This window comes from Leptonotus elevatus, chromosome 12 (genome assembly GCF_054856555.1).
Source record: "Leptonotus elevatus isolate MCC_2025b chromosome 12, RoL_Lele_1.0, whole genome shotgun sequence".
In the NCBI taxonomy this organism is placed as follows: domain Eukaryota; kingdom Metazoa; phylum Chordata; class Actinopteri; order Syngnathiformes; family Syngnathidae; genus Leptonotus; species Leptonotus elevatus.
In genome coordinates this window covers 8,388,285-8,401,504 of record NC_141250.1, presented here as the reverse complement: position 1 = coordinate 8,401,504, position 13,220 = coordinate 8,388,285, and the positions used below count along the sequence as shown (strand labels likewise).

General features: G+C 38.1%; 1 protein-coding gene across 3 annotated transcripts in view; it reads left to right on the top strand.

Moving 5' to 3' along the window:
- Positions 1 to 12,590, top strand: part of mcf2lb (mcf.2 cell line derived transforming sequence-like b) — a 41,362-nt gene extending 28,772 nt beyond the window's left edge. For 2 of the 3 annotated variants that reach the window (XM_086091106.1, XM_086091107.1), the window contains exons 15-33: positions 984 to 1,069; positions 2,203 to 2,269; positions 2,362 to 2,477; positions 3,362 to 3,431; positions 3,510 to 3,602; positions 3,676 to 3,768; positions 3,862 to 3,987; positions 5,424 to 5,645; positions 6,010 to 6,102; positions 6,193 to 6,271; positions 6,528 to 6,600; positions 6,667 to 6,779; positions 6,953 to 7,042; positions 7,963 to 8,022; positions 8,391 to 8,456; positions 9,056 to 9,165; positions 10,322 to 10,434; positions 10,521 to 10,624; positions 11,795 to 12,590. In XM_086091106.1, coding sequence (XP_085947232.1) covers positions 984 to 1,069; positions 2,203 to 2,269; positions 2,362 to 2,477; positions 3,362 to 3,431; positions 3,510 to 3,602; positions 3,676 to 3,768; positions 3,862 to 3,987; positions 5,424 to 5,645; positions 6,010 to 6,102; positions 6,193 to 6,271; positions 6,528 to 6,600; positions 6,667 to 6,779; positions 6,953 to 7,042; positions 7,963 to 8,022; positions 8,391 to 8,456; positions 9,056 to 9,165; positions 10,322 to 10,434; positions 10,521 to 10,624; positions 11,795 to 11,874 — 1,854 coding nt within the window. In that variant the 3' untranslated portion in view covers positions 11,875 to 12,590. The remainder of the gene's footprint in view (positions 1 to 983; positions 1,070 to 2,202; positions 2,270 to 2,361; positions 2,478 to 3,361; positions 3,432 to 3,509; positions 3,603 to 3,675; positions 3,769 to 3,861; positions 3,988 to 5,423; positions 5,646 to 6,009; positions 6,103 to 6,192; positions 6,272 to 6,527; positions 6,601 to 6,666; positions 6,780 to 6,952; positions 7,043 to 7,962; positions 8,023 to 8,390; positions 8,457 to 9,055; positions 9,166 to 10,321; positions 10,435 to 10,520; positions 10,625 to 11,794) is intronic. The other variant, XM_086091108.1, reaches the window with a different exon arrangement.
- Positions 12,591 to 13,220: the final 630 nt, after the last annotated feature.

The window sequence follows — 13,220 nt, the reverse complement described above, 5'->3', positions numbered from 1 at the left end:
TCTTCTCCCTTTAGTCTTTTGTTTTTCATCCATTGTTAGACTTTACGGCCTTTGTGTAAAATTTCTGACATTTTTGGCAATTTTATGCACATATGGTTATTTTCTGACTTTTTCCTTTTTTGGACATTTTATGGCAAATTTTTTATTTTTACTTTTTTTGTTGCTGTTTTTTTCTATCATTTTTCTCCCATTATTGGCTATTTTGTGGACATTTTATTGTAATTTGGGGGGTTTCTTATTTTGTTTTTGGACATTTTATAGTAGCTTTTTGAGCATTTTTTCCCTGCCTTTTTTAAAACAGATTTCTGACTTTTTTTGTTGTTGCAATTTTGTGTGCGTTTATATGCCGTTTCCTTTTCTGCCTTTTTTAAAGATACATTTTTACTTTTTAGAGCAATTTTGTGTGCATAATATTGTAATTTTATGTTTTTCCTCTTCCTATTTGGACATTTTATGGTTACTTTTTGAACATTTTCTTTTTCGACTTAAAAAACTTGGACTTTTTAATTTTATTTATTTTAATTTTTTATTTTTTTGCAAATGTGTGTACATTATATGGTAATTTTCTGCCTTCTTTTGTTTTTGGACATTTTAATATTTTATGGTTACTTTTTGAGCGTTTTCTTTTCTTCTTTTTTGTAAAATAAATTTTCTGACTTTTTTGACAATTTTGTGTGCATGATATGATAATTTTATGTTTTTTTTCTTCCTTTTTGGACCTTTTATGTTCACTTTTTGGACATTTTCAGTTATTTTTTAAAAACGTTTTAAAAACCTTTTGTCTCTCTTTTTTCCTGATAACTTATAAATTTGGACTCTGACATTTTTTGAATATTAAATTATTATTTTTTTCAAACAATTTTTAAATCATTCAAAGAATATTTTATCTAAAAAAAATGTAATAAATATGTAATATGCAGGTTGCAGACCCCTGTTAAAGACACTGTACATGCCACTCTTATACTTTTACTTGTCCTCCCAAGGGAGACAGACAACTGCAGAATGGAGAGGGTAAACGCAGACACGGCTCTTTATCGGAGGAGGAGGAGAACCTGGCAGTGCTCAGGAGGTGAGCATCAGACTTAGGACTGTTTGGCCACAAGCATGTATTGGAGACCTTCTCTTCTTGACCTCTGCTTGCGGAGGGGGCCTCGTGGGGGTGGGGTTCTTCCTCCTTTCCCAACTTGGGGTTTTGCCCTCTCTGTGTGTTCTGGTGGCTATCCTGCCCTGGGCTTAAGGGGCGGTGGTGAGTGCCTGGCTCTCCTATTGGTGGCCGGTTTTGAGGCCTGGGGCACCCTATAATTTCCTGAAAATGTAATAAAATTTGCACTTGACTCGATCAAAAATGTAAGAAAACCAAATAATGTCATAATTTCACCTGTAATATAGGGGGTCTGATACATTAATAATTTTTTTACAGAAAATGTAATGCCATATTACTCATTTTACATGTATTCACTTTAATCCAAGTGTGAAGCCATCACATGACAGTTGCATGTACCTGTTGCTGTTGTGAGTGAGGCACGAACTCATCTGACACACTACCACATTTATTACATTATCTGTCAGGTTTTAATTGATCAGTTTTGAGAAACAAAGGCCCACCTTGAAAATGTAATAAATCACCAATAATGGTAAAGTATGCATTATCGGTAAAAATATCATTACATGTGCCTGTAGACACATTCATGGGATTCAGTTGCTTGGATGGGGCCACTACTTAATTACTATAAACAGCTCTTATGATCTTGCGAGCTTCTTCAGCTGTGCCCTCACTTGCATGCTACAGGTGTTTAAAATCTATACAGCCACTCCCACCACACTCCATTGCTCAGCCAGTTCCACCATCCGTTGTCCCTGTCCTGTCTTCTCCTATCCTACTGTACATCATCCTGTGCTTCTTTTACTGTTGTCCCATATAGAACTTGACTCCAATGTGACAGTAGTATATACAGTAGCCTACTTTGTTTTGTTAATTTCCCCTACAACTGATTTCCTGTCTCTAATTGTTTATTTTTCTCTGTCCGCTCCCCCATTAAACCCCGTTTTGTCCAACTGCAAGTTTCAATATCATTATGCAAACTGCCACTTTGCCAGTACTGAAAAAAAAACTGCTGTTGCACAGACAAACTGAGAGGTTTAACCAAGAGGGTTTAAAAAAATCGTTTGGAAACGATTGTCTCTCTCTCTTCCTGTTTGCAGGCACGTCATGAACGAGCTGCTGGAAACGGAGAGGGCTTATGTGGAGGAACTGCTGTGTGTCTTGCAGGTTCTTGTTAACTACCCCTCAACACTTTATACATGTTGTACAACATCCCTTTGTGCCACTACCGTTATCAGCTGAGTTATTGTTTATTGCAGGGCTACGCGTCTGAGATGGATAACGCGGCCATGGCGCACCTTATCCCCCCACATTTGCAGAACAAGAAGGAGGTTTTGTTTGGCAACATGCCAGAAATCTACCACTTCCACAAGAGGTGAGGGATTGCCCTCTATCTGTTAATGATGAGCCTACCTTTATTTTGAGGTTCAAATTGAATGGCTCTTTACTGATTCCAAGCACTTTTTGCTGCTGCGCTAAGTTGTATTCTGCTGTTACCATGGCAACTCCGAATCACCTGACGTAGTAGTATGTAATAATGCCCTTGCATCGAGGCTATAGTTACAGTTGTTTTTAACTTAACCACAATATTTATTTTAGGATATTAGGTTTTATCACAGCTCCAGAGAGTAAAAACCTTGAAATAATTTGGCTTCTACTCACCAGGTGGAGACGAGCTCGTTTAGCTGCCACTTGAGTAGAAGCATTACTCGGGAGACGTACGTGAATATGCAAAGTTGTCTCTAGTAACAGTTGTGACTTTATATTTGACTTTAATTTAATCCGACTTGAAACATGAGATGGACTTATAAAAAAGTCCATACGTATTTACTTCCGCAAACACAGCGTTGTGAGTTTGTATCTTCTTCTGCGCATGCGGGTCACTTTGGGGACGCATTTCGTCCACACAGCAGACAGACTGAGGTTGCAATTAACATGTAATGTGAACGCTCACTCGAAAAAATTGGATTTCACCAAGCAATTGGAATTGAGCATTAATACATGCAGTGTGAACGTAGCCTTAGTCATACTAGTGTAAAGAGAAATTATCAATGTATAGTAAAAGAAAATAAGTTGATTGTTAAACCTCCATTTTTTAATCAAGGCATGTTATGCCCACATTTTTGCCTGGTTTCCAAATGGTGCATTTGATTTTTTTAGTTTTAATTGTTTTCCAAAATGCTGTTAAAATGGACACAAAAATCAGTTGTTACGAGTAGTAAAACTCTAATCAGCACCTTCTGATTCTTTATTTTCCAGGACATTCCTCAGGGAGTTAGAGCTGTACGCAGACTGTCCAGAGCTGGTTGGGAGATGTTTCCTGGAAAGGGTGAGCAAATGAACACCTTGTGCAAGAAGGTGGAAAACATGAGTCTTTATTGAACAAAACTTCTCTTTCCTCGCTTAGATGACAGACTTGCAGATCTACGAGAAATACTGTCACAACAAGCCTCGCTCCGAAAGCCTCTGGAGACAGTGCTCCGACTCGGTCTTCTTCCAGGTACTGTCACCACATGCATGTGTTTATATTTTTGCTTGAGTGATTGACATCTTTATTTTACAATCTCCGCCAGGAATGTCAGAAAAGGCTGGAGCACAAGCTTGGCTTGGATTCTTATTTGCTGAAGCCTGTGCAGAGAATCACAAAATACCAGCTGCTGTTGAAGGTAACATGTCGTCTTTTAGCCTCAAACTACAGTAGAATTGTTGTGGTAAAAAAACAAACAACGGAAGTGATTAGTATTTTTTGCTTCCTGCAGGAAATGCTAAAGTACAGTAAAAGCTGTGACGGTACAGATGACCTGCAAGAGGCTTTAACAGCCATCTTGGGCATACTTAAGGCTGTCAATGACTCCATGCACCTCATCGCCATTACAGGATATGAGGTGAGACAATATACAGGGCAAAGAATCATCAATATTTGCCAGGATTAAAAAAAATGTTGGTGAGGCATCCAAAGCACAAACATGCATGGTACCTTGAAGTTGGAGCTGCTCACCCTGCTTCGGGTTAACATTAACTGCTTGACGGAAACGTCAGTTCCGTGCTACAACTAGAATTTAATTGGTTTGGTTTATGGTTTTATTGAACATTTAAACATAAAGACAACACAAAACACATTACAAGTATAAAATATAAGTTGAAGTAAAAAATAAAAACAAGAATAGGAAGAAAGAAAATAGTTTATATGTTCAAAGGGGGTAGGAGGAAGTTAAAAACTTGAAAGAAAACAACAACAAAAATTATCTATTGTGAAGAACACACAATGGTGGCTGTACTTTGTTGTTGTTCGTTGTCTTCTGTGTGGTTACTTTTTAGTTTCTCACTTTAGAGTTCCAGGCCTTTATTTTTCTAAGAAGCCATCCATTTTCTATACCATTTATATATTTAACCGAATATTTTTTTTATATATTCATTTTAGAAATATAAATTGTTTGTATATTTATGAATCTATTATTTTCATATTATTTTATGTTATTGTGCTTAAGTTACATTAGTAGTATAATGACTTATGAATTTGTGCCAATGGGTCAGACTTGTGAATTAATAAATATTTAAAGCACCACCGGTGTGTTCTTTTGGTAATAAAGTTTATGACACATGGTGGTATCTGATGTCAGAGTGAAGCCTACTAATGGGTACCACCTGTTTTAGGGGACGTCAACCCCCAAAAAATGTTTTGACAATAATATGTTCTATGCAGCCCCACTCGTCTAAATACGGTATTCTGGTTAATATTGTATTATCGGAATATGAGTCAATCAGCAAAATCCAGTTTTTATCATTATAAGAAGGCGGCCATTTTCTCCACTTGCTGTCGAGTGAAAATGACATCCCAGTTGCTCAGGGCCCAGGTAACAACCAATCACAGCTCAGCTTCAGAAAACAGATGAGCTGTGATTGGTCGTTGCCTGAGCCCTGAGCAACTGTGATGTCATCTTCAGTCGACAGCAAGTGGCAAAATGGCCGCCCCCTGAGATGGATAAAAGTGGCTGGATTTTGCTGCATAGCTCATAGTTCAAAAATATATTAATCAGAATTTCATGTTTATTATTGTCAAGAACTGTTTAAGGTTGACTTCCCCTTTAAAGTTTCCCTGAAGGGAAATAATGAGGCTTTTATGTGAGATGAGGTATTTATTTGTTCAAGTGTTACTATTTAAGGAAATCCAGTAATTGAGACACATTTATCATCATCAACCATCACACCCTGTGTTGAAAACCGATCAGGATACATTTTTTCCATTAATTTTCAATTCAATTGAATGGAAATGTGACTGAAGAAGACACGCGTCAAATCCATTCTGTCTTTCCTTTACCAGGGCAACCTGAGTGATTTGGGCAAGCTGCTGATGCAGGGCTCGTTCAGCGTGTGGACGGAGCATAAGAAAGGCCACGCCAAGGTCAAGGACCTGGCCCGCTTCAAGCCAATGCAGAGGCACATCTTCCTACATGAGAAGGCCCTGCTCTTCTGTAAACGAAGGGAGGAGAGCGGCGAGGGCTACGAGAAGGCTCCCTCATACAGCTTCAAGCAGTCACTCAGCGTGAGCGCCTCTCCATTCGGGGCGTACAGTCGACCCCGAATACTCACTTCGGCACCTGCAGATTCGCTTAGTCGTAGATTATTTTCAATATTTGTTAGTTTTTTTGCATTTTTTCCCCCTCAATTTTAGTTATTAGATCTTAGAAAACATAGTGATTTTTCAGAAGACGATGTTAATCAGAATGTTTTAAAGATCCCCCCCCACAATTACATTTCAGTGGGAATCAATTTTGCGCAAATTTGAGCTATTTGCAGGCCAGCCCAGTTCCTATCCCCCAGGCAAATAGCGGGAGTCGACTGTATTCCCTTATTTCTGTTTGCTTGGTGTGTTATTTGAAATTTCACTGGATTTCCTGCTTCGACAGATGAACGCTGTGGGCATTACCGAAAATGCTAAAGGAGACAACAAGAAGTTTGAAATTTGGTGTAACTCCAGAGAAGAAGTCTATATCGTGCAGGCATGTTGACATCCTAATAGCTTCCAATGATAGTAAGTTAGCACAAAGAAAAAATGTGCTAACTTGTTGCATGTGTGCTTGACATTTCAGGCACCGACGACTGAAGTGAAAACAACCTGGGTGAAGGAGATCAGGAAGGTTTTAACAACTCAGCTGGAAGCATGTAGAGGTCAATATAGTCATTTCTAATCACAACATCAGCTTTGCCTATTGCTAGGAATTTTTGTCCCGTTTCAACCTTTATTGAGACAAGGCACCCATTTTACATTAGGAAACTCTCTCTCCACACCACCAAGCAAAAATTTAGTAAAAAGTATAAATACTGATCAAATGAACAAATTGACTGAAATTGAATAATTGATGATGATCAACTGATTAACTCTTACAAGTGGACGTCCAGTAAATGTTTATCCGTCTCTGATTAGAAGCAAGTCAACAGAGGGCGCCAGATCAGGTTCTCCAATGTCCCCCAGTGGAAGGAGGACCTGAGAATCAAAGGTAAGTGTGATTTTACTCCTAATGAAAGTGACGTTCTCAAGGTCAAAATTCTTGATTTGTGTCCAGCAGCAGTCCATTCAAGATGGGTCAGAGGAGTTTGAAGAAAGGAGACGAGAGGAAAGCAGAGCGGTGCAGCCTTGATGCCAATTCCTCTCCTTCGCCAAAGTCAGCAGGAAAAGGTGACCTTCCAGGATTGTTTCATGCTTCATTCATGCATGCTAATTGTACCTTTTTTCCCACCTGTTGTCTGATTCATGTCTTTCCTCACTTTTCCTTCCTTTGAGTGTCTTTTAACTTACCTTGCGCCTTTCCTCTATTTCTGTATTATCTGCCTTTTCCTCCGGGTCGGAAGAGAGAGCCACAAGCCCTACCTCAGACAGAAGCGCCGCAGCTAAAAAGCGCTTTACTTTACAGGGCTTCAGTAACCTCAAAGCTCAGAAAGGTAACTGCAGGTCATTTTGGCCCATCACATCAGATCATCATGCCTATTGTGAGAAGTTCGACATTCAGCTTGACATTCACTTAGTGGAGCACATGTCCAGAAAGTCATTTTAAGAAATTGTGGGAAATAACATTAACATGTGCAGTTATTGTAAGGTATATTCATATGTTACGACCCTGTGATGTTTTTAGATATTTTTTTTTTTTAACTGCATAGCACTCAACCTTTCGGCAATAATAACAGACACAATTTATTGATGGTGCCACGCCACCAAAATGAATAACACAACTACGGTATACCAAAAAATAAATAAACTACAGTCCCTACGTAGCAAAAAAAATAGGGCAACTGGCAAATTTAGATTTTATTTTTCTTTGTTACAAACCCAACAAATTCTTCACACACAAAATTGCTGATAAACATTCGATACACTTTTTCCATGACAAACGGAGAACAAAATCCCACTTGTCATCACACCATTCACCACTAGATGGCAGGCATTTCATAGTTGCGCTTACACTGTGTCTTACTGCCCGATACTACAATGTGAGTAGGTCTTATAATTGTTTACGGATTTGAAATATGTGGGACAAACGTATATTACAATTTTGAGTGAGTTGATTTTTCTGGAGGGGGGGTGTGTGTACAAAATGAGTTCTTGCACTTAATGTTGGTTTCTTGTTCAGCAGTTTTGTGATGACCTTGAATGGGAATTTTTAAGAGAGCCCTTTACACTGGAAAAAAAATTGCAATTTAATCACAGTTTTATGTTGGTGCAGTGTCTCGTGTCAATCTTGCTAAATCACAACTAGTTTAAGAAAAATTTAACTGACTCCAAATCTTAGAGGCAAAATAATTATAGAGTCAGTTCATCACAGTGATTCATTGTGAGATCCAACATTGCATACTTACCTCCACAGAGCCGCCGAGCACAGATGATAAAAGTTTCACCTTGCCCATCAGCATTCTGCTGTGTCCAGGTATCACACAGCAGCAGTAGCAGTGTCATTCAGTGCAGCCTTGATGTTTTCCCACAGCAAAAGAGACACTTTGATGGCAAAATCACAGTAGGAATTGTGAGGTCTTCTCACCCGGTGTGTTGATGAATAGTGGTTTAGATACAAGATGTAAAATGTAGATGTCCACGCCCCAGACGTGAAACTTGTGATGTTTTCGCATACTGTCACCTGTGCTTCACTCCGTAACCAAATAGAAGGCAAACAGTAGGAAAAAAATGAATCCTTCCTCCACTTGTTGCTTATAGAGTTTGTGTTGTTGCACATTTTGAATGATGTGGTCTCTCTTTAGTGCTCTAACACACAAACTGCTTTGGGACAAATATTTTTAGGCTCCCCGACCAGCCCGGATCACAAGACTAAGCGTCAGAGCGACCCGACGCCGTTCGGCTTTAAAGGTAACTTCCAATATCCATGCATCCATTCACGGCGGTGAGTCCTTCATTAAAGCCTGAAACATGAAATATATGAGGGGGAAAAAAATCGGATTCCATGTAAATAGAGTATTTATTGGTCCTTTTGAACAAACAAACAAAAAAATATTTGAAAATATTTTTTTTATTTGTGTTATATTTGATACATCCGGTCACAAGGCTTTAAATCCGTACATTTATTACTGTCAAAAATATTATAAAAAACAGACATATCAAACATATTAGTATTTTTTAAAAATCTGAAAGAACATTTCCCAGTATTAATAAGTAAAGTTGTCTCTCCTTCCTCAATTGGGGCGAGGCCGCTGAAAAAGCCATCAGCTGGATGATACTGCCCTCTAATGGATTATCCGTGCAATGCATGTGTCAGATCATATATGTCAGGGTTTTAATAGGGAAAAAAATATTATACTTGTGAAATAGAGGTCACAAAATGTCTTGTACTTAATATGACATGTTAGAGGCTTAAATTGCATAGTATGCCTGCTTTCATGAACGTTTACATGACAACAATCTAGGAAAAACTGGAACATTTTGTTCTGCTTTCTCGTCTCTCGCCTCAGGCTGGAGCAAGGCCTCTTTCTCCATGGACGCGTCAGAGGAGCACGAAGGCTACTCCAGTGGTGAGGATCCTCTCAACTCTGACCCAGAAGACGACAATACCAAGAAGCTGGTGAGACATGCGCAGTTTCACGTTTGTACCATTTATGTCAGCTGTGTCTCGGATTGATGCATATTTCTTACTGTGTTAGTATTTATTAGTTTTGAAATAATGTTATGGGTGTATCTACTTCCAATATATTTTATGAATTTTTCATTGCAAAAAGCCAACAGTGGTGTTTCAATTGAGTGCATTCAAATCAATGGCAAAAAAACAAACAAAACATCATAGCAGCTGTAAGTAGCAGGAACATGAGGTGTGAAACGGGTGCTAAAAAGGGTGAAACCCAAGAAAACTGTCTAAAAACAACAATCATCCAACAACCCACTTACACAGCGTTTTTAGGACAAGTCACTGTAACACTGGCGCGTCTCGAATTTGAAGCCGTTTTTTCACTCGATTTTCTAGAGGTGATATCACACAAGGACGTTGGTCAAAAGGGCCTTTTTTTTGCAACACAAAAAAAAGGTAAACATTTTTAGAACCCAAAATTAATTTTCAAAATTCTTGATGTGTTGTGCTCAGGTTGAAGTTGCCATTCCAAATATGCCCAGTCTTCTCTGTTGCTATTATAAACAGAAAAAGGGTCCGTAGAAGGGTCAACATAGTAAATATTAGACTTTTTGCATACAATAGTAAAGCTCCTCGAAACTCAGTGAATGTTTAATTATTATTTTTAACAAAACAAACACATTTTAAAATGATAAAGCAGCAAATAAAGTTTGTGGAACACAAATTTGGAATGTGACTATTTCTTGGGCTACAGTTATGGGATGGGATGTTCACACCTTTGATTATATTGTAAGTATATTATTTTTATATGATTTCATATTGCAGTTTTCACATGATTTATAGGTTATTACGTGGGCGAGTACCGATACCCGGTATCATTATTGGGTTGATACACGTGGCCTTATTTCAAAGTAGCGGTACTTGCTGCGACTGATACCAGGGTTGGAGATAAGAAACTGTCAAGAAATTATATATTGGGATATGTAGGTCTTCTTTTTTTCTTCTTCTCTGGTCTTTCTTTCAAATGATCTGTCATTGTTTTTTTGAGTGGGGTGGAGGTATTTTTGTGTTTTGGGGGAAAGTTGGCAACTTTCTCAAAAGAGATACAATCGAGCAGATGTGTCTGATCACCTAGCACTTATATCTTTGTGAACAGTGCACTGGTAAGTACACGGCGACGGGCGACTACGAGAAGGGTTCCACCCAAGAGGTGGCGGTGAAAAGCGGAGACGTAGTGGAGCTGTTGAAGGAGGGGGAGAATGGACAGTGGTGAGCCACACTTGCCCTCGATCACTGAACATCCAATTATAAATCACAAATAATGCACAGTGTGTATCTGTGTATGTTTGTTACAGGTTAGTGCGTAACCTGAACACCTCCACAGAGGGCTGGATGGCCACTGCCAATTTGGTTACCCTCATTGCAAAGTCCAAGTCGTGCCAGTCACTTACCAGCTCAGGTACCAAAATCGGAAGGGGTGAGGACATACACTATACATTATGGGCTAACGCTATATGCGGGAGATAGTGAGCGGTAGTGAGGGAAAATGAAGCTTCGTGAAACACTTGCGATATTTAAAAAAAAAAAAACTATTTTTAGATGGCGCTCATGGCTTAAAGATGCAGTGGAAATGTAATCAATTTCTTTATCTTTAAACCAAAAGCACCATCTTGAGTAGTAAATAAATATCGCAAGTGTTTCATGAAGCTTCATTTTCCCATCACTAGTGACTGGGCCCGCAAATAGTGAAAATCCATGAATAAATTATACCAGTTTGTATTGATTTTGTTTTTTGTTTTCTTTAAATTAATGTGCATATACTGCCAATAACCATTTCCCATCAAAACGGGTTGGCTCCCCAAAAAAGAAAACAGATCCTAAACTAAATATTTTTCAAAATGTAATAGGTGAATCTGGGGTGGCGAATTGTGAAAGTTCAGTTTGTACTCTATTGTCACTTTATTAGGTATACCTGCATGCTTTAAAGGTAGAGTATGCAATCGCCAAACTGTTAGCAACATTTAAATGTAGCCTCATTTCACCCAAAGTAGAAATGCGATTCCTTCTTATATTGTTATTCTATTGTTGATTCTTGCTTATCCACCTTTTATCCAGATTCCTTGCAAAAACCAAATGAACAGTGAAAACAAAACAACCATGAAATGTTTTTTTTTTCAAAAGCTACAAAATGTAGTTAGGCCGTACTTCAGTAATTATTGGCCCTAGGTCGTGTATTTACTTAGCTGCAGATGGCCGTTGGTGTCTTTTAGACTTTATTGGAATAATATTAAACAATGTGGCTGAAGTTTTCCAACTAAGGAACTAAGTAAAACGTTAAAATTGAGAGAAAAAAGATTATTATGGGGCAATTTTTTTTGCAAATGTACCAAAAATTAAGGCAGAAATAAGAAACTCAAAATGGTAGATTACATAAGGCAAAGTCATCTTTTACATTTACAACATGCAGTAAGCCCTCACACTCATTTGTTGACGCGCTTCTTATTTGGTTAGCAACACAGTTTTCTCAAGAGTTATTTGTGTGTGAAATGGTTGCATTTCATAAACGGTAACTGCCAAAATCAATCAATCACAATCAGTGACTCTACTTTGCGCGTGTGTTTCAAAACAGAAGGCAGCGGATCAGAACACCTCAGCACATCATCCAGTTGCAGCGAAACCTGCACGCCTTTCACAGACGTCAAATCCTGAGCTGGCCAGCACGTTCCCTCGTGCCCACGCCACTCCGTCCCTCCCTGTCTGTACTGTCCGTATATGTTAATGATACCTACCATTAAAACCAGCATATTTTTAAGCATCTTGCATCCTAAGCGGGAGGAACGTAGATAATGTTAGAGATGTAACGGGCCAGCAGGACTGATCTCGGTTAATGCATCTATCACTGGATGTGGACCACACCCATCACGTCTCCCAGGAACTAACGCCAATGCGAGAGCACATTTAAAAGAGTGACAATTACAAACGGCTAATTTAGCTGCTGTATTACATATTTATTTGTAAGAAATGCAACAAAAACACAAATGTTACTTTAGTCACTTTTACTTCTATCTTATTTTTTTACTACTTGTTTGTCCTTTGCTGTCATTAGCATACTTTGCCATCATCTGTTTGTGTGTGACATGTACAACACAATCTACAAAAAGAAAACATTTATAATCAGAGGTGATTTGTATAGCGCTAACTTATTGTCTTCATGCTCTGAATGTAGATATTGTTTATTAATGCCTGTCATGAGATGTTTATTATTCAAGCTGCTATATTGTACATTATTTATGGTAATGTCACTACCCAGTGACTTTTTTAAAATGTATATGTATAAAAAGAAAACTTGATGATTATTAACTCATGTTTTGTTGTTTTTGTGTGAGGATAAATATTTCAAAATAAAAGAATAATAAATCAGACAATATATTTGTGTAAGTAATATAAATTAGTTTCTGAGGTTGCCGCATTAGTGCTATGCACTAATATCTCACAGTTGGGAGGTTCACTTTTCTAAACATGACTCCACTCCTTTCTCCAGGTACTCTAGTTTCCTCCCACATTCCATAAACTGTCATGTTATGCTTGAGTTCATTGGTTTAAACTCCTTTATAAATGCTTTTATATTCTTGAGTTATTTCTGTTGAAGCGGTTCAAAGTACATATGATTTGGATAAAATGTCATTCATTAATTGTTTTCTTTTTCTGTCAAGGTTATAAGTCTTCCTGTCTGTGGTTTATGATTTATCAGTTTGGGTAGATAGTATTCCTTTCATGTATTGTTATATTTTTTACATACAGTTAAAACTAGTTAATAGTGGTGAGCAGATCAATCCAAATATCGATACCAAGATGAGAGCGATTATAATAATAATAATGTCCCGAATGTTACACGGTCAAATCCACAGACAGGCAGCCTGTCTAACCCACGTAAGTATGCGACGGCCATGTTGGCAGGGGCGACGTTCTCATCAAAGGCATTAAAGTCAAAAAATAACTTGCCCATTTTTGTTTTGTTCTACCAATTTCGAGGTTTTTTCCCCAGCAATATAGAA